This window comes from Bos indicus x Bos taurus, chromosome 4 (genome assembly GCF_003369695.1).
Source record: "Bos indicus x Bos taurus breed Angus x Brahman F1 hybrid chromosome 4, Bos_hybrid_MaternalHap_v2.0, whole genome shotgun sequence".
NCBI lineage: Eukaryota > Metazoa > Chordata > Mammalia > Artiodactyla > Bovidae > Bos > Bos indicus x Bos taurus.
In genome coordinates, this window is record NC_040079.1 from 18609013 (window position 1) to 18631226 (window position 22214).

Here is a 22214-nt window from a genome sequence, read left to right on the forward strand (position 1 = left end):
CAATTTGTTCTCAAGTTCCTCTGCCTTTTCTAAATCCAGCTTGTACATCTGAATGTTCTCAGTTCACATACTGTTGAAGCCTAGCATGAAGGATTTTGAACATTACTTTGCTAGCATGTGAAATGAGCACAGTTGTATGGTAGTTTGGACATTCTTTGGCATTGCCTTTCTTTGGGATTGCAATGAAAACTGACCTTTTCCAGTCCTGTGACCACTGCTGAGTTTTCCAAATTTGCTGTCATGTGGAGTACAGTACATTAGCATCATCTTTTAAGATTTAAATATGTATAATCCCATCACCTCCACTTGCTTTGTTCGTAATCATTCTTCCTAAGGCCCACTTAACTTCACACTCCAAGATGTCTGGCTATAATGAGTGACCACACCATCAAGGTTATCCCAGGCTCTAAGACCTTTTTTGAATAGTTCTTCTGTGTATTCTTGCCACCTCTTCTTAATCTCTTCTGTTAGGTTCTTGCCATTTTGAGAACCATCATTTGGAAGTATATTCTTAAGTCTTGCCCAAAGGAATATTTTTCCTTTTGGCTGGTTTATCCTGTGTACCCACCCCCACCCCCCCACCCCCACACACAGAGGCAAATAATCACTAATTCTCACTGCTTATAGAAAAACTTAGTCTGTTTTGTTGTTACCTTCCCAGGTCATCAACTCTGGTATATGAACTCAGACAGTTGTTACATTTCTTTTTGAAGACTTTCTTCTAAGAGCTTTGTATGGACTTATTACTTTTTCATTCATCATGTTAACGTGTGGGTGGTGTGGTGTTTGCCACAGCAGAGTCACCACTCTTATTATAATATTTAATAATAAATAACACTTAAGAGTCTTCATTAGGCTTCATAGTTTACAGAGTGCTGTTGCATACACTGTCCAATGGTCACTGTTACAGGGACACTTCCAGCGGTGGCCTCACACAGGCTCATGTAGCTGCAACAGGATTTTAATAAGAATTTACTTCTTCTCTCTCCTAACCCAGTACACCTTCTAATACACAGTTCCCCTTCGTTGTAAAGACATAGCTGTGCACTAAAAGAAATGTGCTTTCAGAAAGAAATTTGGGATCATAGTTCTTGTTCTTGGTTGGGTTCCCTGGGAAACACACTTTGAGACTTTTGAGCTTAATGTGTAGGAGGTTTACTGGAGACGCTCCAAGAGGAGAATGAATGTGGAAAGCGAGCAGTAGAACTGGGCCAAGGAACAAACCGAGCCCTGATGCGACTGTAACAGAGCACTCCCGCATGGACATTTGAACCTGGGATGGCCGTTTAGAATGGTCCCAAATGAGGCAAGGGTTATTGGCAAGCATTCAGGCTGTCTGCGGGGAGGAAGCAAGCTGTGAGTGAGGTCATGTTCTTCTTAGAGAGGGACTCGGCTGTGAACTGTCAGCAGAGCAAGCACTTTGAGCAGCTGAGAGAATGAGGGCTTCAGGTCCATCACGGACCTGAGGGGCCAGTGTGGGAAACATATCTGTTCTGAAATCACCATATTGTTTGCATAACCTGGCACCTGCTTTTGAACTAAGACCAGGACATAACCACCCCCACACCCAAATCCTTGAGTCCATTCATTCACTTCATGTGACAGCTATTTATTGAACACTTACTATGTACCAAACTGGTCTTGGTACTAGAAATTAGGCTCATGCATCACTAACCTCCAAGTTTCTCTCTTTGTAGTATCTTTTGGCCTGTGCTTGCATACTCAGTCGTATCCGACTCTTTGTGACCCCACAGACTGTAGCCAGCCAGGCTCCTTTGTCCCTGGGATTATCCTAGCAAGGATACTGGAATAAGTTGCCATTTCTTCTTCCAGGGAATCTTCCTGACTCAGGGAGTGAACCCAAGTCTCCTGAGATTCTTGCATTGGCAAGTAGATTCTTTACCACTTGAGCCACCTAGAAAGCCCAACCTCCCAGCTATTCCAAATTCAGGGTATTGGAATATAAGCTAATTGCTTTCTTTAGATGTTTCAGAATGAGCTAAGGAAAATAGAAGACTAAAATGTTAATGCTGACCTTTTCTTAAAGGTTCTGTTTGCCCAAACTACTGTCAGGCTAAATAATTCTCCATTTGGAATTTGACTAATTAAAACTGGAAACTTAAACACAGGGTAATATAAATTTCAGGCTATTTCTAGCCAAACATTGTAGTCAGAGATAGCATGATAGTTTGATCCTCAGCAAGTTGGATATTTCTTCTGTATGTTGATCCAGTTTATGGGTAAAGATACTGAACTGAACAGAACCAAGGACAGAAATGTATGCTGGTCTGAAAATCACCTCTTTGCAGATTGATTCAGAACCACACTTTTATTTGCTCGTTACATAGATAAAAGCTTCAGGCCTTCCAAGTTCCTACTGGTGGAAAGCGCTCTTTAATTCTTACTGGGCTTCCCAAATCCCTGGTGCACTGCTTTCCTTCCGGAGTCACTGATAAGCAGAACTGGAGTGTTCCCTGGTTGTCAGATGCTGGCAGTGTGTTTTCCTTTAGGCCACCATAGTTCACGTTGCTCCATGGCGGTTGACTGCATGTTTACTCTTTGCTTCCACAAAGAGACTTGGGCCTCTACAACAGAGTTTAGGGCATCTTCTGTGACTAATTCTTCACGTGTTTCCAGTCAGCTCGGTTCAGAGCTGCATGACTGAATGTTCCTTCAGCATCTGTCAGTGACCTTGCCCATCACCATCATGTGTAATGGACAGTAGCATGTTAAACTTGTGAAAGAGATGTGAACCAGTGTCTCTAAACATCATTTTGAGTTCAGTATTTACATTTTGAGTATGGTTATGAATCCTTGCTTCTGAACACTTAATGTTCCATCTTGATTTTCACATGTATTAGGATAGCCAAACCATGTAGCCAGCATTTTTGTGTCACTGTTAAGTATTTGGTGGTGGTTTAGTCCCTAAGCTGTGTCCAGCTCTTGCAACCCCGTGGACTGTAGTGCTCTGTCCATGGGATTCTCCGGGCAAGAATACTGGAGCGGGTTGCCATTTCCTTCTCCAGGGCATCTTCCCGACCCAGGAATTGAACCTGGATTTCCTCATTGCAGGTAGATTCTTTACCAACTTAGCTACAAGAGAAGCCCTCCCTCCTAAATACTAGAGTGCTGGCAGTAAATTATCAGTGGCGATTCTTCCCTGTATCCAGGAATTTTGCAAATATTACCTTCCGAATGAACGTACCTGGACAAAAATTACAGTATTTTCCAGTGTCCTTGTCAGGCGCCTTCCAGAACCTTACAGTTAAATGCATCTGTCATATTTAACACTGGCAGTGCATTCCAAGGAATTTTATAAACCACCTTGTTGTACTAGAATTTCATTGTATCAGACATTAGAAATCTTCATTGAAATGAAATTCCTTTCATCAAAAATAGAACTTTACATCATTGTCAGTAAACTTTCAGATTGCGTTGGAAGATATGACATTTTCTAGAACTGTTTGACCTTGACCTTTGGTTTCTATTATTAATTAGAAGGCCGTTTGGGACTTTTGGGCTTCCCTGGTGGCTCAGATGATAAAGCATCTGCCTGCAATGCGAGAGACCTAGGTTTGATCCCTGGGTTAGGAAGACCCCCCTGGAGGAGGGCATGGCAACCCACTCCAGTATTCTTGCCTGGAAAATCCCCATGGACAGAGGAGCCTGGCGGGCTACTGTCCAGGGGGTCGCAAAGAGTTGAACATGACTGAGTGACTAAACACGCTGGGCCTTTTCCCTTTATTTGCTCCTGGATTATTACAATGTGTTCAGTCTCTCAGTTGTGTCCAACTCTCTATGACCCCATGAACTGTAGCCTGCTGGGCTTTTTAGTCTGTGGAGATTTCCAGGCAAGAATATTGGAAATGGGCTGCCATTTCCTACTCCATTTAGCAGTAATACATGAACCACATTTATCCAAAGTAGGAAAAAAGAAAGCTCATGCAATGTTAAACATATTAGCCTTGATTGAGTTGCATTCTCCCTGACCCCTTTCATCTCTTCAGAAAACTGCTTCAATGTCTTTTTTTTTTTTTTCTGAACTTCTCTTTCTTACTTATTCTTCTCCATTCATCATGTGCTGTATGCTGATGACTGGAAAGATAAGAAGAAAAGAATCAGTGACTCTTAGTTCCTGAGATGACATGGTCTGAGCCTTGGGTGGATGTCTGGGGAATGACAATCTCCCCTTCCCTCCCCCCTTACTCTGAAAGTGAAAGCTGCTCAGTCGTGTCTGACTCTTTGCGACCTTATGGATTATACAGTCCTTGGAATTCTCCAGGCCAGAATACTGGAGTGGGTAGCTGTTGTCTCTCCAGGGGATCTTCCCAACCCAGGTATCGAACCCACGTCTCCCACATTGCAGGTGGATTCTTTACCAGCTGAGCCACAAGGGAAGCCCAAGAATAAGGGAAGCCCAAGAATACTGGAATGGGTAGGCTATCCCTTCTCCAGCGGATCTTCCTGACCCAGGAATTGAACCAGGGTCTCCTGCATTGCAGGTGGATTCTTTGCCAACTGAGCTATGAGGGAAGCCCCCTACCTGCTTTTCATTCTCCAGACTTGAGAATATTCTTTTCCCCAATTCTGCCTGTAACTACATTCTAACTCTGAAGTCCGTTTCAGATATTTTAGGTGTTATCAGTTGCCTTTGAGGCATTTATAAGTGCTTCTTATCAACCATCTTTCCAAGGGCCACTTACTTTTATGTTATTTCTACTCTCTCTCCCTTCCCAGCCTCCCTCTCTCCTGCCTTCTTGGTTTTCCCACCCTCCCTCTAGCTCAGCAGGCCCCAGTCTTCCGTGTTGTCACCAAGTGTGTGATAAGGTTGTAAGTGCCATGTCCACTCTACATCACCTGGTTCCTTTCTCACCATCCAGTTGATTATGGAGCTAATTTGTAATATCTCCTTCATGTGTCTCTCTCTAACCTTTACTGTCCCTCCTCTGTTCCAGACTCTAGCATTTCTCACTTCATTTACTGCTTTAGCTTCCTAACTCACCTTCCTGCCACTCACCTTGTCTTCCATTAATTTGCCTCCCATATTGCCAAAGGATTCTCTAATATGTTGTCAAAGAAAAATTGCACAGAAAAGTTAAACAGCCAAGGAAGACTTTACTCAAGACTATTGCAACAGGGGGCAAGACAATGGCAGTGGGGAAAGAAAGTGAACTCTGCTGGAACAAAAGACCGAGACTTTTCAAGAACTGGGGTGAACAAGTGGAAAAATACTGGAGGACTTGAGTCAATTTGATTAGGCTGTCTGTGTTTGCTAATTGTCGCTTATTAGCCACCTGTTGAGGCTGGAAACAGGAGTACTCTTTTTCATGGATGATTACATTTCTTTTTTATTGGTTTATTTTTCATGTATCTGTTTCCAGGGTTGTTTTTTTTAAACTCATCTTGTTCTTTTATTTTTTGTTATTTTTTGGCCACGTCACATGACCTGTGGAATCGCAGTTCCCTAACCAGGGCTCGAACCTGGGCACCCTATAGCGGAAGCACAGAGTCCTAACCACTGGATTACCAAAGAAGTCTCCAACAATTACATTTCAAAGAGACGGGTCCCAGAGTCTTAGGGAATGACATCCAGGGTTGATTTTTGGAAATGACGTCCAGCGTTGTAGAACCAGCAGATAGCTGGGAAAAGATTTACCTCTCAAAAGGGCAGAGAAAGAATTTAATAACTGCAGGTTTTCTATGGAGAAGGCAATGGCACCCCACTCTAGTACTCTCGCCTGGAAAATCCCATGGCCGGAGGAGCCTGGTAGGCTGCAATCCATGGGGTCGCTAGGAGTCAGACACGACTGAGTGACTTCAATTTCACTTTTCACTTTTATGGCCTGGAGAAGGAAATGGCAACCCACTCCAGTGTTCTTGCTTGGAGAATCCCAGGGACAGGGGAGCCTGGTGGGCTGCTGTCTCTGGGGTCACACAGAGTCGGACACAACTGAGGTGACTTAGCAGCAGCAGCAGCAGCAAGTTTTCTAAAGTAAGTACTGGGGACTTTGCTGAAGGTCCAGTAGCTAAGACTCTGCACTCCCAATGTAGGGAATCCAGGTTCGATCTCTGGTCAGGAAACTAGATTTGGCATGTCACAGCTAAGACCCAGCGCAGCCAAATAAATACATAATTTTTTTTTTTAAATAATATACTCTGCAAATGGGAGATCAGGGCCATTCAGTCAGGAAGAAGCTTGTCCAAAGTTTAGTCAAGTTGAGGGCAACATTAAGCCCCACTTTAGTCAGTGTCAATCTGAAACCATTTTGTGCTGCAAACCTTTGCTCATCTGCCAATCCTTTTGAGAATAAAGTGCCAGCTCCTTAACATAAACAAATCAACCTCTGACCGTGGCCTCAGCCCTTTTTACTCTGCACCTCCCTAACTTCCCCAGTCCTGAGCATTTGCTGCTTTTCATGCCGTGGTTTCTTAGAGTCTAAGGATGATCTAAGATTTAGAGAAGTCCTTTTGTCTAGAAAAACTCTTGTGTCCTCTGTCAAATGTCACTGTTTTCTTTACTTGGGAAATAACTCCTTAGGGGAGTAGATCCTGCACTGTGGTCCTAAATGCACTTGGTCCTTGGCTGTCAGCATTCTTGGTACAGTGTGTGTCATCAGGAGGCTGTCTTTATATCACCCCCCTTTTCCCACTCTCCTATAACGCCTTGAGGGCAGGAAGTGTGTCTTTCTTGGTATTGTATGCCCAACTCCTGGCATGGGAATCTGGCACAAGACTGTCTCTGGCATGAGAAAATCCTTAAAACTTGTTTGTTGACTAGTTAAGTGTATGATTTGTAGACCTGAAAAATATTTTGGCACAATCCCTTATATATACAATACAAGTTTGCCAAATTAAATGAAGATGAATACCATAAGTCGTTATTTAAGATTTTAAATACTGCCAGAGTATTTAAAAAGAAAAGTGACTTGCCTATTCCTTGGATGGTCTTCTTAGGTTGTAGACCATCAGAATAAAGAGCAGAATTTGACCTGTAGTTTGAAACCCAGATTGGTAGAGAACCTGCTGTTTTCTGAAAAGCACATCTTCAAAATATCATCATCAAATCAAATGCAATGGAAACTGCGTAGTGACTTTTATCTTATGGATGACATTTTAAATTAACTGGGGAGAGGACTCGGTTCAGCTCAAGCCGTGAAGTTCAAACTCTAGGATCATTTTTCATCACGAGCACCGGGGGTTGTGAAACCTTTGACAGACCCAGGCACCACACAGTGGGATGGAAGCGTCTCAGGGTGTTATGTTTCCTTTTGAATGCTAATATGCCCATTAATTTCCCCTCTTGGTTCTAGGTGAACAGTGGGCAGGTAACAATGACAGGTTGTTGTACGATAAACCTGTGGTATGCAGGGAGAAAATTGGATTGAACTATTGCCAACTCATTCTGTCTAATTATCATCAGCCATCAAGTTAGAATTTTCGTGCCCTGATAACCCTGACACATTCAGAACTAATGAGGTAACATGGAAAGATTTAGGTGTGCCCTGCCGTCCTCCCTTAGGGCTTTCCTTTCTCTGGTCCACGACCTCCCCTCCTTGATGTTCCCCTCCAGCCCCTTATCTTCTTGTTGATTTTTTGAATAGTGGTTACACTCGGGCTAAGAAAGCAAATAATGTTTGTTTTTCTGTATGTCATTATTCTCTGGTAACAGCAAAGTATCTGTCTGAGGGAAACTCAGAACGGTTTCTTTTTTCCCTCTTTGCTCTTGATTTTTTTATTTTTTTAAATCAATAGACATTACTTATTTTTTCTTAATTTATTATTATTATTATTTTATTTTAATTGGAGGCTAATTACTTTACACTATTGTGGTGCTTTTGCCATACATTGACATGAATCAGCCATGGTTGTACCTGTGTTCCCCATCCTGAACCCACCCTCCTACCATCCCATCCCTCAGGGTCATCCCAGGGCACCAGCCCTGAGCACCCGGAAACATGTATATTATCATATGTGAAATAGATCGCCAGTCCAGGTTGGATGCATGAAATAGACATTACCTTTTAGATAACTTTTAGTTTTACAGAAAAATGAAGTCAAAGTAGAGTTCCATATATCCCCTCAACCTTCCCCCAGCCTCCAATACAGTTTCTCCAACTGTTCACATCTTGTGTGAGAGTGGTACATTGTTAGAATTGATGCAAAAGCGGTAGTATATTCTTATTAACTAAAACCCATACTTCACAATAGGATTCATTCTTGTGTTCTACAGTTTTATGGGTTTTCACAGAGGTGTGACGTGTGTCCACCATGACAGTGTCATACAGAACAGCTTCACTGCTCTAAATACCCACTGTGCTTCAGTCCCTCCCCGCAAGTCCTGGGCAACTACTGATCTGTTTGCTATCTCCTTGGATTTGCCTCTTCCAGAATTCCGTATAGTTGGAATTGTGCAGTATGTGGCCTTTTCAGACTGGCTTCTTTCCTAACAGTATACGTTTAAGTTTCCTCCATTGTCTTTTATGGCTCGGAAACTCTTCTCTTTGTTGCTGAATAACGTTCTGTTGTGTGATAACCACTGTGTTTATCCTTCCACCTATCAAAGAACATCTCAGTTGCTTCAAAGTTTCAGCAGTTAAAAATAAAGATGCTATGAACATTCATGGGCAAATTTTTGTGGGGGCCTAATTTTCAACTCATCTTGGTAAATGCCAAGTAGTTTAGTTGCTGGATCATACAGTTAGGGTTTGTATACATTTGTAAGAAACTGCTAAGCTGTCTTCCAAAGAGGCTCTACCATTTTGCATTCCCACCAACAATAAGAGTTCCTGTTGCTCCAGGTTTTCATTGGCATTTGGAATTGTTCATTTTTTTCTATTTTATCTGCCATGCTGCTGCTGCTGCTAAGTCGCTTCAGTCGTGTCTGACTCTGTGCGACCCCAGCGACAGCAGCCCACCAGGCTCCCCCGTCCCTGGGATTCTCCAGGCAAGAACACTGGAGTGGGTTGCCATTTCCTTCTCCGAGGCATGAAAGTGAAAAGTGAAAGTGAAGTCGCTCAGTCATGTCCAACTCTTCGCGACCCCATGGACTGCAGCCCACCAGGCTCCTCCATCCATGGGATTTGCCAGTTAAGAGTACTGGAGTGGGGTGCCGTTGGCTTCTCCATTATCTGTCATAGTAGATGTGTAATAGGGTCACATTGTTGTTTTAATTTTCAGTTCTCTCATAACATATGAACGGAAAGCCCAGTGGTTTAGCAGTAAAAATCTGCCTGCAATGCGGAAGGTTTGGAGATGTTGGTTCATTCTTCAGGACAGGAAGATACCCTGGAAATGACAACCGACTCCAATATTTTTGCCTGGGAAAACCCATGGACAAAGGAGCCTGGTGGGCTACAGTCCATGGGATTGCAAAAGAGTCAGACATAACTTAGCGACTAATCAACAACCATAACATACTACCTTAAACACATTTTTCATATGCTTATTTGTCATCTGTGCATCCTGTTAGGTGAGATGTCAGTTCAGATCTTTTGTCCACTTTTTAATTGACTCCCTTATTGTTGAGTTTTAAGAGTTTTTTGCATATTTTGAATGCTGGTCTTTTATCAGGTATGTGTTTTGCCAATATTTTTCTCCACTCTGTCTTGTCTTTTTGTTTTCTTAACAGTGCCTTTCACAGAGCAGAAGTTTTTGTTTTGAGTCCAAGTCATCAACTTTTTCTATTATGGATCATGCTTTTGATGTTATTTCTATTATAAAATATAACTACCAAACCCAAGCTTACCTGGCTTCACTCCTATCTTATTTTCTAGGGAAAAATTTCTTTTTCAGACTATTTGCCTCTGAAGACTGCATTCTGTTGTTTTTGTGTTGCTCAGTTGTGTCTGACTCTTTGTGACCCCATGGACTGCTGCAGCATGCCAGCTCCTCTGCCCTTCACTATCTCCCAGAGTTTGCTCAAACTCATGTCCACTGCATCCGTGATGCTATCTAACCATCTCATCCTCTGCCACCCCCTTCTCCTCCTGCCCTCAATTTTTCCCAGCATCAGGGCCTTTTTAAAACTGCTTATAAACTGATGGAAAGATAGCAAAGCTTTGACAAACTGTATTGATTATGTCAGTAAACCTAAAATTAATGCTTAAGGGAATGTCAGCCTTTTAAAAGTGTATCTCTGAAGAGTGTTAGCATAAACTATGTTCATTTTAAGATTATCTGTGTATTTGATGGTTTTGCCCATAAAATTCGGAATGTGTTTCTGTTTTACAAATTTTTAACCCCGTTGTTACATTTATTGTCCTTTTCAGAAAGCAGCAACCTTTTTATTGAGCCTTAACAGAGCCTTTGCAATTCTATTATTTTTCTGCATATATTTAGAGCTTAAAATCCCTTCTTTGTAAACCTTTGCAGTTTCTGAGACGCTTTTCCCTAAGGTCTCACACCTTCTTTTAGTGATCCCATTGAAGATACCTTTGTTTGTGATTTGAATGGGTAAATAGCTCCTTTAGCTACAACTCTGTTTGAACAGGAATTGCACTATAATTGCTCATGTGTCAGATAATTAAATCCTTTCTTTCTTTTTAAATGCTGAGCTTTCAGCCCTTTCTTTCCATCGTGATACCTTGTTGAACACATCACAGTATCTTGCAGGGAATGAATTAGCTGCTGTGCAGTTTCTCCCTTTAATAAATCTCAGTAACAGTTTCATGTGGATTTTGTGGCAAAGGTGGCTCTTTCTTGCTTTGACTCCAAGGGTCTTTGCTTGTGTCGTAAAGCAGCCAGCTGTGATTCCTTGCAGGTTTGGTTGATTCTTTTATTTATATGCTGTGGTTTAGGCTTGGCCTTTAGAAGCTTTGGTACAATATCATCTGCTGTAGAAGTCACTACCTTTGATCTGCTGAAAGTGACTTTATGAATGGCTGGTACATGTTGATATGGAATTAGAAGAAATCCATGAATTTAATAAGGCTTATAGGAATGAATATAGAATTGAATCACAGATACTGTGTTCTGCAGACACTGACATCTTTAATCCTCACCATGACCCAGGTACCATGATACCAAGGACAAGATAAGTTCATTGAGCACTCAGAATGATCAAAAACATCTGCCATTCTGATTTTTCTAATTAGTTATTTACCAAGAATAAAAAAACATTAAAATGAATGTTTTAATGTAGTTTAAACCTATCCTAGCAAAAACTACCAGATTAATGATATCAAATGTTGACAACCCAAAACTAATGTTAAGTAAATGCTCTATCAAAAATCTGAGGGAAATATTTTTAATATCTTGTGCATCTGACATAATAAACTTTTTCCACTTCAGTTGAGAACATGGTTTCACATTTAGTTTATGCTGTCAATTAGCTCATCAGCTCCGTATGGGAAATTCTAATGCAGTCATTTTAATAGCAACACAAATCACATGATTGTCCATAATGATTCCGATTAAAGTCAGATATACTCTTGCTGCCTCTACTGCCCCCATAATCCTGCTCACAATATTTTAGTAGCATGTAGTTCTTTATAAAGTAAGAAAGAGTTTAACTTGGTGACTCTTACATTGCAGATATGGTTAGAACTTTTCAACAGCTTGACTTACCACAGTCTCAGAAGCTGGCCTATTGGGAAGGGAAGGGAATGGCGTGTCTTTTAAAAGTAAAAAGGGGAAGGGAATGGCATGTCTTTAAAAGTGATCCCACCCCTGCCAGGTGTGTTTAGGAAGCATGTGTGTGTCTTGACTCATAGTTTCTGAGTCTCAGGGCCATACCCCTTTGTCCCAGGCTGAAATTGCTCACTTTGGCCTTGCTTCCGGAGTGTCACAGCCTTTCCCTGGTTCTTGTGTAGCTCTGGGTACAGGACTTGTCATTCTGCCCTCACTCCTCGGTCAGCCTGTCACCAGTTTCTGGCTTCACTGCTCTGAACTCAGTGTTGAAAGGAGAGACTCCATCACCTGTGAGGCCCAGGATTAATAAGAAGGAGGGATAATACAGGAGATGGGCTCTCTGGTCAGAGAAGCCTGGGATGAAACCCGGGTGCTCTATGTGGAAGCCGTGACCTTTCAGGGCATGTTACCTCATCTTCCTGAGACTAGGTTTCCTCATTTTAGAAATTGGACTAGTGATATCCACCTCTTGGGATTGTGGTAAAGATTAAATAACACCATAAAACAAGTACATGGCTTGTGTTCAGTACCTTGTCTTCTCCTCCTCCGGCTCCTTCCCACCCTGCTCTTCCTTTTCTTCCTCTTCCCATTCTTGTTTCTCCTTCTTTGTATCACATAATCATTACTGTCTTTTTCCTCTTTTGTTGTTCAGTCGCTCAGTCATGTCTGACTCTTTTCGACCTCATGGACTGCAGCATGCCAGGCTACTCTGTCCTTCACTATCTCCTGGAGTTTGCTCAGACTCATGTCCATTGAGTCAGTGATGCCATCCAACCATCTCATCCTCTTGCCCCCTTCTCCTCCTGCCCTCAGTCCTTCCCAACATCAAGATCTTTTCCAGTGCATCAACTCTTCACATCAGGTGGCCAGAATATTGAAGCTTCAGCTTCAGCATTAGTCCATCCAATAAATAGTCAGGGTTGATTTCCTTTAGGATTGACTGGTTTGATCTCCTTGCAGTCCCAAGGGGCTCTCAAGAGTCTTCTCCAGCACCACAGTTCGAAAGCACCAATTCTTCAATGCTCAGCCTTCTTTATGGTCTAACTCTCACATCAGTATGTGACGACTGGAAAGACCATAGCTTTGACTATACGGACCATTGTTGTAAAGTAATGTCTCTGCTTTTTAAATATGCTATCTAGGTATAGCTTTAAATATACTATGGTTTAGAGTATGCTCCCAGAATATACATATGCACAAAGCCTGTTCTGGCACAGCTGGCTAGTCCAAAGGTGGAGATAGGATTCACTAAGAGAAGAAAACGAATGACTTCAGCCACCCTCCTCCTGCTATCATGGTTGCTTCTCTGAACCACCAGGCTGAGGTTCAGAACAGCTGGGTGAGGTGAGGATGACCACTCCTCACTCAGTCCAGCAGGAGAGTTTTGCATATGAGAACTCATGAAGTTTGCAGTTTTGTTCACCTCAGATTCCTGTACATTGTGAATTCACCAACCTTAATTCAGTTTGCTCACACTTCTGTGGTGGTACCAGAATAAAATGGCTACAGAGATCTTGGGGAGTGGGGAGGGGTGTTCATTTAAGACTTGATCCCCAAGGATCTTTTGTCTTCAATCAAATAACTTATTGTCTTGAGGAAACAATTGGGTTGTCTTTTGCATTATATTTCTGACTCTTTAAAAATGTTTTTCAAGTTTTCTTAAGGTGGCTCATATGTTAAAGAATCCACCTACAGTGCAGGGGACCTGGCTTGGAAAGATCCCCTGGAGGAGGGCATGACAATCCACTCCAGTATTCTTGTCTGGAGAATCCCATGGACAGAGAGGCCTGGTAGGCTACAGTCCCTGTGGTTGCATAGAGTTGGACCAACTGAGTGACTAACATATGTACACACACACTCTGACTCTGAAAAATATTTTATAAGTTTTCTGAAAACTATAGGAATTTTCTATGTGATTGCCTCTAAGAACTTTGGTTTTCAATGTTTTGGGCAGTTCAGTTCCATATATAGATATCTGAGCCTAAATCAGATTTATTTCCTGACTCTGTTCATCAATTGTGCTGAAATATATATTTTAGAAACAATATTTCATATATTTTCTTTTAGTGCATATATACTTTAGAAGTTTCTTATAGATAAAAGAGTATACTTGTGTACTGGTTGCTAGAAAATTTTGAATTTGTTAAAGATGAATGGTGTTAATTTATTCACTACTTGACATAAATTTGCATAATGACTTCAGGTAGTCCTAACTTCAACTGTAGAAGACAAAATTAATTATCATGAACTGTTGGCATTTTATTTCAGACATAAAATTGAGAGCATGTGATATGAAATATATAATGGATTTCTCAACCAATTAATTTAATCACCTTCTGGATTATGAGGCATTTAAACAAGCAGAGATAGGGAAAGGAGGTTAATGGGGGCCATGGTGAAGCCTGAGAAGGAAGCCAGGGTAGTGCTTGTGTTTTAGCTATAGAGAGGTACTTGGTAGTATAATTTTCTCAGGGCTGAGAATCACCAGTCAACTTGACAATCTTCCCTGTTTCTGTACCTGTATTTGTCATAGTTTTATCATTGTCTTAGTCTGCTTGGGTTGCTGTAACAAAATATTAGCCTGGTGACTTAAACAATGGAGATCTATTTTCTCTCAGTCCCGGAGGCTGGAAAGTCTATGATCAAGGACTTGGTTGATTTGGCCGATTTGTTTTCTGGTAAGAGCACTCCTCCCGGCTTGTAGACTGCTGGGTTCATGCTGTGTTCCCAAAGTGGGAGAGAGCGAGCATGCGAGTGCTCTGTGGCATCTCTTCTTCCAAGGGCACTAATTCCATCATGAAGGCCCCACTTTCATGACCCCATCTAACTCTAATTACTTCCCAAAGAAGGCACATTTCCAGTTACCATCATATCAGGGTTAGGACCTCAACATGTGAATTTGGGGGCCACAATCATTCAGTTTATGACAATAGTGTTAGCTTAGGTTTCAAACATGTTACAACTCAGATGGTTCTTAAAGGATTAACCCTTTAGTTAATTGTTATTCATTTATACTAAAGTGCCAAGAAGGATCTGAAAGTATATTTTGGTAGAAGGAGAGTCAGAGAAGTTGTTTAAGAAAGGTAGGATATAGAGTAAGGGAAATAAATTTGTCCTCAGTCAACCAAGGAATACTACTGCTAGAAATTAGGAAGCACACTGGATCCAGCTAGGCAGGGGCAAAGACCAAAGAAGTTTTGTTTGCTGGATTTTTTTTTTTCTCTTTCTTTTTTTTATTTTATTTTATTTTAACTTTACAATATTGTATTGGTTGGAATGATTAACACATGGATGGTTTTGACATATATTACATCTGGTACTAAGGACATTCATCTTTTTGGTACCACAGAGAACAAACCATAATGCTCATTAGCCACATATGTTTATTTAAACTTTAATTGCATAAGATAAAAATTCAGTTTCTCAGTCACGCAAGCCACATTTCAAGGACTTAGTTTGATATGTGGCTCGTGGCTCCTGTATTGCACATACAGACAGGTCTGTTGGACACGGCTTCTCTAAAGACTTCTGAGGCCCAGATAATGCAGCAAGGTAATCCTGCTGCTTATTATATAAACACACCCACAAACAAATACACATGCCATGATGAGCCATGAAGTCATGACTGCTCAATGTGCCTGGTGTCCATTACTAGAGGTGGATTGCAACAGTAGGTTTCATTTGGGGGCTTTTGATGACTTCTCTACTTTTTCCTATTTGATACTAATATAGAATTTTTTTTAATTCACAGAAAACATTGCAGAGAATATACAGTGAACTCTGGCACCACTATCAGTAAAATCAATTGCCACAGATAGGTTGTATTTCTTATTTTCAATTCTGAGATACTGTATACAGAAATATACATAAACACACATACACATACTTGTTCTGTTCATAAATGTTCATATACATGTATATATACATGTATATACACCTATACCCGTATACATATATATATATATATATATATATATACACACACATATGTATGTGTATATAATGCATAGACTTAAAGATTAATAATAAATGGGCATTCATGTACCTCCCACTAAGATTAAGAAGCAGAACAAATACCTCACCTTATCCCTCTTCTACCAAGATAATCCCAGTATGCTGACTTCTCTACTTGCCATTTTCTTCATACGTATGTATTTACCATCAATATATGCATTCCTCATTCAGATACAGCAGTTTTGAAAAATCAAGTAGCAATCTTAAACCTCCCTGAGCAAGGAAGTGATGATGCTTTCACTTTTAGATGAAGGCTGTCAAGATCAGGAAAGAATCTCAGGAATAGTGTCTGGCTTCAGTTACCCTGGTGGCTCGGATGGTAATAGTGCAAGAGACCTGGGTTCGATATCTGGGAGGATCCCCTGGAGAAAGGAATGGCTACCCACTCCAGTATTCTTGCCTGGAGAAATTCATGGACAGAGGAGCCATAATCCATGGGATCACAAAGAGTTGGACACAATTGAGCGACTAACACTTTTCAGCTTCCCCAAGAGTACCTGTGCACCCATTCTGTGAGGTTTAATGGACAAGGTCATGATTGCATTCTGGAAAGCATTTGGTAAGGTGTTAGGGTGGGTTCTAGCTATCATGTGGAACTGTCGTTATAAGGGATGGACTTCTTTGAATTTTTCTCCTTCACCAAGACCTAACTGTTGCTCTCAAGAACAGGTTAAGGCAGAGTAAATCTTGGGGTGATTGAAAACTGGCTCAGACTCACTTAGACATTCTGTCCTTAGGTTGAAAAATAACTCTCCTGTGATGGTGAGACTCGGTGATGACGGCTCTCTACATCTCGTCCTATTAAGTCACTGTGCTCCAATATATCTGTCACCCTAGAATCTTCTAGCCCCATCTCCTTGGAGGGTTTTTTTTTTTTTCTTTGTTAGATTCCCCATTATATCCCATGCATTCCTCATTCTTGTTCCAAATTCAACTTTTGTTGGTGCAAGTTCTGCAGTAACTTTTTAGTGGAGGGTATGTCCTTTATTCAGTCCTTGAACTTGTTTGGTGTTTTGAATTATGTGTAAAAGTCGTAGAATTCTGAATCCATTGCTTCCTTGCTTCTGTGACTGTGCAGTTGCCTTTGAGAAGTTTAAAACTGTCTAATCCCCATTTTCTTTGCCGTCTAATTTTTCCTCTTTGGAAATTTGTAGACCCCTCTCTTTGTTCCCAATATTCTTAAATTTCAAAGTAAAATGTCTTCCTGTTGTCCTTTAGTTATTGTGCTTGTTGGGCAGTTCAAGTTGGAAACTGCTGTTCTTCAGTTCTAAGAAATAGTCTTGATTTTTTGTTTGTTTCTGATAATTACTTCTATTTCTGATTTTTGGAACTCCTGTCATTGGAAAGTTGGACCACTGGGTCAGTCTTATTTTCCTTACCTTTTCTTATGCCTCCTTTTATTTCTGCTCTTCTTTTGTAAAGATTTCTTTAACTTCATCTTCTAACCCTTCTATTAAACTCCATTCTATCAAGTTTCAAGGACCTATTTGTTCTCTGAATAATGACCCATTTTCTTCTTCATATAATCTTTTAATATAATCATATTTATATTTCATGGAGGGAATATTCTCTCTTAACTCTCTGAGGATTCCCCAGAGAAGACTCTTCAGATCTCTTTCTAAGAATGTGTGGTCTGGCTGCAAGCTTTCTGGAAAGTCTAGTGAGAGGAACAAGTTGGGTATCTCTGCATTCTGTAGATGATTAGTTAATCCCCATTTTCTATAAAGTAACTACACCTAACCAAGAGTAGGTGGTAGAATCTAGTGATTTAATATCCAGTGATTCTTATTTTAACTGCAAATGATGTTTCTGGGTAGCGCATCTTCTGACGGTTTTACAGTATAAATTGTGTTGGTTCTTATCCACCCCCACGTATAGTTTAGAATTAGACTGTCTAGGGCCTTTGAGTCAGTTATGAGTTTTCCATGTGCTTTATCCATTGCCATTTTCTCCTCACTCTCTCTCTTTGTTGGTTTATATCTTTTTTAAAATGCATGTGCTGTAATTTAGTAGTGTTTCTGGCACAAGAGAAGTAAGTATGTGTTAAATCTGCCTTCTTAACATAGAAACCAGCTTGTTCTTTATTGCTTAGTTAGAACTTGTAAATTCCATTTGAGCCCTGCAATAAAAGTTCCATTATGTAGGTTGAGTATTGGCTGATGCTTATTGCAGTCAAATAAAATCTCTAACACTAAAATAAGATGAATCATCAAGATCAGGAATAGTAATGCTAATGCTTGGGTGAGAAGTATTCTCACTGCTCCCAATTAAATGAAGGAAGCTTCACTGAGGTTTGGCCAGTTGGTTGTCAGCAGTGTAAAAGGAAGGTGGTAATTTTACACAAGTTTCTGGTTTCTCTTCACCATTTAAAGCCTCAAACAGAAGTGTCAGATTACAGTATTTTTGTACTACAGTTATCTTTTCCATCAAAGAGTAAAAGTTAGTTTTAAATCAGCAGAATATAACTTACAGAACTACTACCAGCTAATCCTTGTGACACGATACATTGAAAAATAGATTTTTGGTTTATCCAATTTTCTAGCTCAAGAGGCTCAAAAGTTAGTAAAGGGAGTGAAGAAGAACTAATGTTGATGTTCTGGATATTATTTTTGAATATAGTATTGCATTTAATCTTCCCCCAATCCTAGAAGATACCTATTCTAAATCCTATAGCCTTCAATCCAAGGATCAAGTTCAGTTCAGTTCAGTCGCTCAGTCATGTCTGACTCTTTGTGACTCCATGGACACCAGGCTTCCCAAGATTACTCAAACTCATGTCCATCGAGTCAGTGATGCCATCCAACCATCTCATCTTCTGTCATCCCCTTCTCCTCCTTCAGTCTTTCCCAGCATCAGGGTCTTTCAAATGAGTCAGTTCTTCACATGTGGTGGCCAAAGTATTGGAGTTTCAGCTTCAGCATCAGTCCTTCCAATGAATATTCAGGACTGATTTTCTTTAGGATGGACTGGTTGGATCTCCTTGAAGTCTAAGGGACTCTCAAGAGTCTTCTCCAACACCACAGTTCAAAAGCATCAATTCTTCAGCACTCAGCTTTCTTTATAGTTCAACTCTCACATCCATACATAACCACTGGAAAAACCACAGCTTTGACTAGACAGAGCTTTGTTGGCAAAGTTATGTCTCTGCTTTTTAATATGCTGTCTAAGATCAAAGGATCAAAGGAATTAAGTTTCAAGACAAAACAGCTAACATGAGTCATTTGTAAGACCAGAGCACTGGGCTATGAATCCAAGAGAGAATGACCATAAATTCTTTCTAGTGCACAGTAGTACTTTCATAGGATAAATTTGACAACAAATGCCAGTAATCGTACTATGAAATTGTGATATAGGATGCCTTTTTCCTTTTTTTAATCCTAATTGAATAGCTAATATCAATCAAATTTCTCTTAATTAGCTTCTTGAGGAATCAGCAAAGTTGCTGATTTTATACTCAGTAGAAATGAATGACACATCTTTGCAAACTTTTTCCTAGACATTCATTATTTTGGGTCTAGAATGTCCAATCTTTAAGTGTACTTTAAAGTATCTTCTACCAAGTATATTGAATTAACGACCAGACTAACTCCAAGCATTGGTATTAAGAAGGAGATCCGAGGTGTTGACCAAATTCCTGCATTCCCATATAAGATGCCTCCTCATTTAAGTAAATAGGTAAATGTTAATGGAATTTTATGTCTCTGCATTTGCACGTTTGAAATTAAGAGAAAATTTCATTAAACAAGATTCAGATATGGACTCTCATGATAAGTATAGTTGTATTCTGTTCCCACAATCTGTGATTTACTTTCTAGGCCAAAATTCTAGGTTTTCCTCCTCATTCATCAAAGATTAGAAATCCTTATTCTTCTCTTACTTAACTAGATCTCCTTATTTGAACCTATTGAGTAGTCTAGTTGAGGATAATTACGTCAGTCACTACTTTTAGGAATCTCTTTATTGAATTTCCCTTTCATTCCTTTCAAATATGCATGATTGCCATACTGAAGACTTTTTTTGGAAATTTCTAGCTATATACAAAAAAAAAAAAAAAAGAAAGAGAGAGAGAGAGGAAAAAGTATTTTCCCAGATTATTGTTCCCCCAAACATATGACAGTTGCATGCTTCCTCACGTACTTGCTTACCATTCTCCTGCTTAGCTTCTGGAAGAATAGACAAAGGCAAGCTCCAACCTAATGCACACTGCCTACTCTCACTTCTGAATCCCTTTTTTGTCTAGCCTGTATAGACTTAGTTCTTAAAGACACACTTTCTCTTTCACACTTGCACAGGCTCTAAGCTTGTCTTCCTCCTCCCTCCACACCTTTGTATGAAAAAAACAAAGTTTTATTACATATCTACCAGATATTGGGGTTGTAAAGGAAATAAGTCTTATTCCTGTGGTGAGAGAGTCCGTACTGATTCATAGGCTTACATAGCTCTACAGGGTGATGGATGTCTTCTAGTTTAATTGTGTAGCACTTTGGGAACCTAGAGGTATGAGACAGTGGTATTGACCTTCCTAAGGAGCCAATCTAGGGGTAATGTTGAGAAACAAATTCTATTTCTTTTTCTCTAGACCACTCTTGCTTCTCTAAAAGACCAATGGGGCTCCATATCCTTCAGAGAGCCTAAAACCTACCCTCCAGGCAAGAATTAGTCCCTGTCGCCTAGTCTTCAAGTGACTTAAGTTCATGCATTTACCATAGCCTGTGTTCCATATCTTATTTTTCATATGTGTATCTTCTCTACAACTTTGTGAGTTCAAGATTTTCCCATGAGTTTAAATGTATTTTATTGTCTGTATGGTTCATTTTTAAAGTCTTAGCACTTTGCATTTTCAGACCTACTTATCAATGATGAGGCTTTAAAAATTCAATGAGTGAAAGGTTTTTAAAAATCTTTAGTGGACACCACTGTCCTGTCATCTCCTTGTTAATCTCTAGTTGGTTGATTCAAGATTTTGAAATGTTTTTTAAATCATGGGTTTAATAATATAACTATACTTATAAAACCAGAAATGTACACATACATTTTTTTGAAGTTTTGGAAAGGAGACTACTTTCATTATTTCAGACAATCCTATGGCTATATCTAAAGTAGGAGTTTCTATCTACTAAAGTCATCCTGTGACATTTACTACCACCTAGAAAAGATATTTAAAGCCCCTAACAGCTTCTCCTCATTGATTTCTGAAGCTCTGCTGCTACCACATTTACACTGACCATCTTTAAAATCAATTGGATTTTATAGCTGTGAACCTTCTAGAAGCATTTTTTTTTTTAAGTATTTCTTGCCTGTTTAGTTCTGGTATTGGCTACCAGGTAGCAACAGTACCTTGAGTAGCTTGAGTCTCTTATTAGGGAACTAATAAGTGACAGAAAGATTAAATCCCATGCATTTAAGAGGGAAAGGGGTAAATGTCCAGAATCATGATTTTTTAATTCCTCCCTGGTACCTTGGCTTTTGCAAATGCAGGCATAAATTAGCAGCTGGCTGTGAACAGCCTCTGGCCCTGTCAGTCTGCAGTTTCCATGACATTATATTTCACCTCAGGGCCACTGAGACAAAGTGCAGTGAAGGCTGGCCAGGTGGCAAGGGGCAACATGGATCATGCAAGGAAAAAATATGAAAACTGCATAAGTAAAGAGACTGAGCTCATAGGAGAGGTGCTGGGAGAGAGTGAAATATCCAAAAAAGCAGTATTGTTTATGAGAGGTCTTTTTCAACCGTAAAAAATGCATTTATGCCAAAATAGAAAAATCAAATATGTTATTTTGGACTTTCTCTTTCCTTTGCCCTCAGCCATCCCACTGGGCATTCTAGTTGTGCGTGGAGACTGTGATTTGGAGACTTGCCGTATGTACATAGATCGCCTGCAGGAGGTGAGTTTCTTTAGCCAATTATTTATGCTGCTCAGTTTTCCATTTTTGCCTACAATTACCAGCCATCTTTATTTACTTCTACAATGAGGCATTTGGGGAGAAATGGGAAAATGGTGGCCTTGTCTTTCTCATCTTTTAAGCATACACTGCATCCTCTCCCTCCCCACCCCACTGTTTCTCTGCCTCAGGTGGTTGGAATGGGAAAGGGTTGATGGGATTAGCAACAGCACGATGTTGCTCCAGTGTGATCCATAACTATTGCTTGGAAGTCCTTGTCTTGCCAGATAGCTCACCTGTGTTTTTTGAACTCTACAGAATTTCAAGGGGTATGATAAATAATAAAGGGAAACAGAGATTTGTGGTTACTTAATGCTTTGTGTCTAGTACAAACTTCAGTCAGAGACAACTAGGTTTATTTTTTTAATGTAACTTCTACAGGAAAGAAAAATCTCTATCTCAAAAGAATTTGTGTCAGAATACAAAGGAATAATCTACTATTTTTTTCTCAGCCCGGTCTTACCACTGAGAAAGAGAAAGGGGAGTCTCATATGTGACATTCCCTTGAACTGCACCTGCAAAGCCCAGGGACCCAGATTCACTACAGTGGTCATGGGTTGTTTTTGCAGAACTTCAAGGACGAGTATTCAGTATCTTATCCGGAAAATGGCAAAACACACCACACACACA

At 40.2% G+C, this 22214-nt stretch overlaps 1 protein-coding gene across 2 annotated transcripts in view; it reads left to right on the forward strand.

The window, feature by feature from the left end:
- The window catches only part of DGKI (diacylglycerol kinase iota), a 517513-nt gene that overhangs the window by 386721 nt on the left and 108578 nt on the right, over window positions 1-22214 (forward strand). For both annotated transcript variants that reach the window (XM_027538894.1, XM_027538896.1), the window contains one exon: window positions 21448-21527. In XM_027538894.1, the coding sequence (XP_027394695.1) occupies window positions 21448-21527 (80 nt within the window). The remainder of the gene's footprint in view (window positions 1-21447; window positions 21528-22214) is intronic.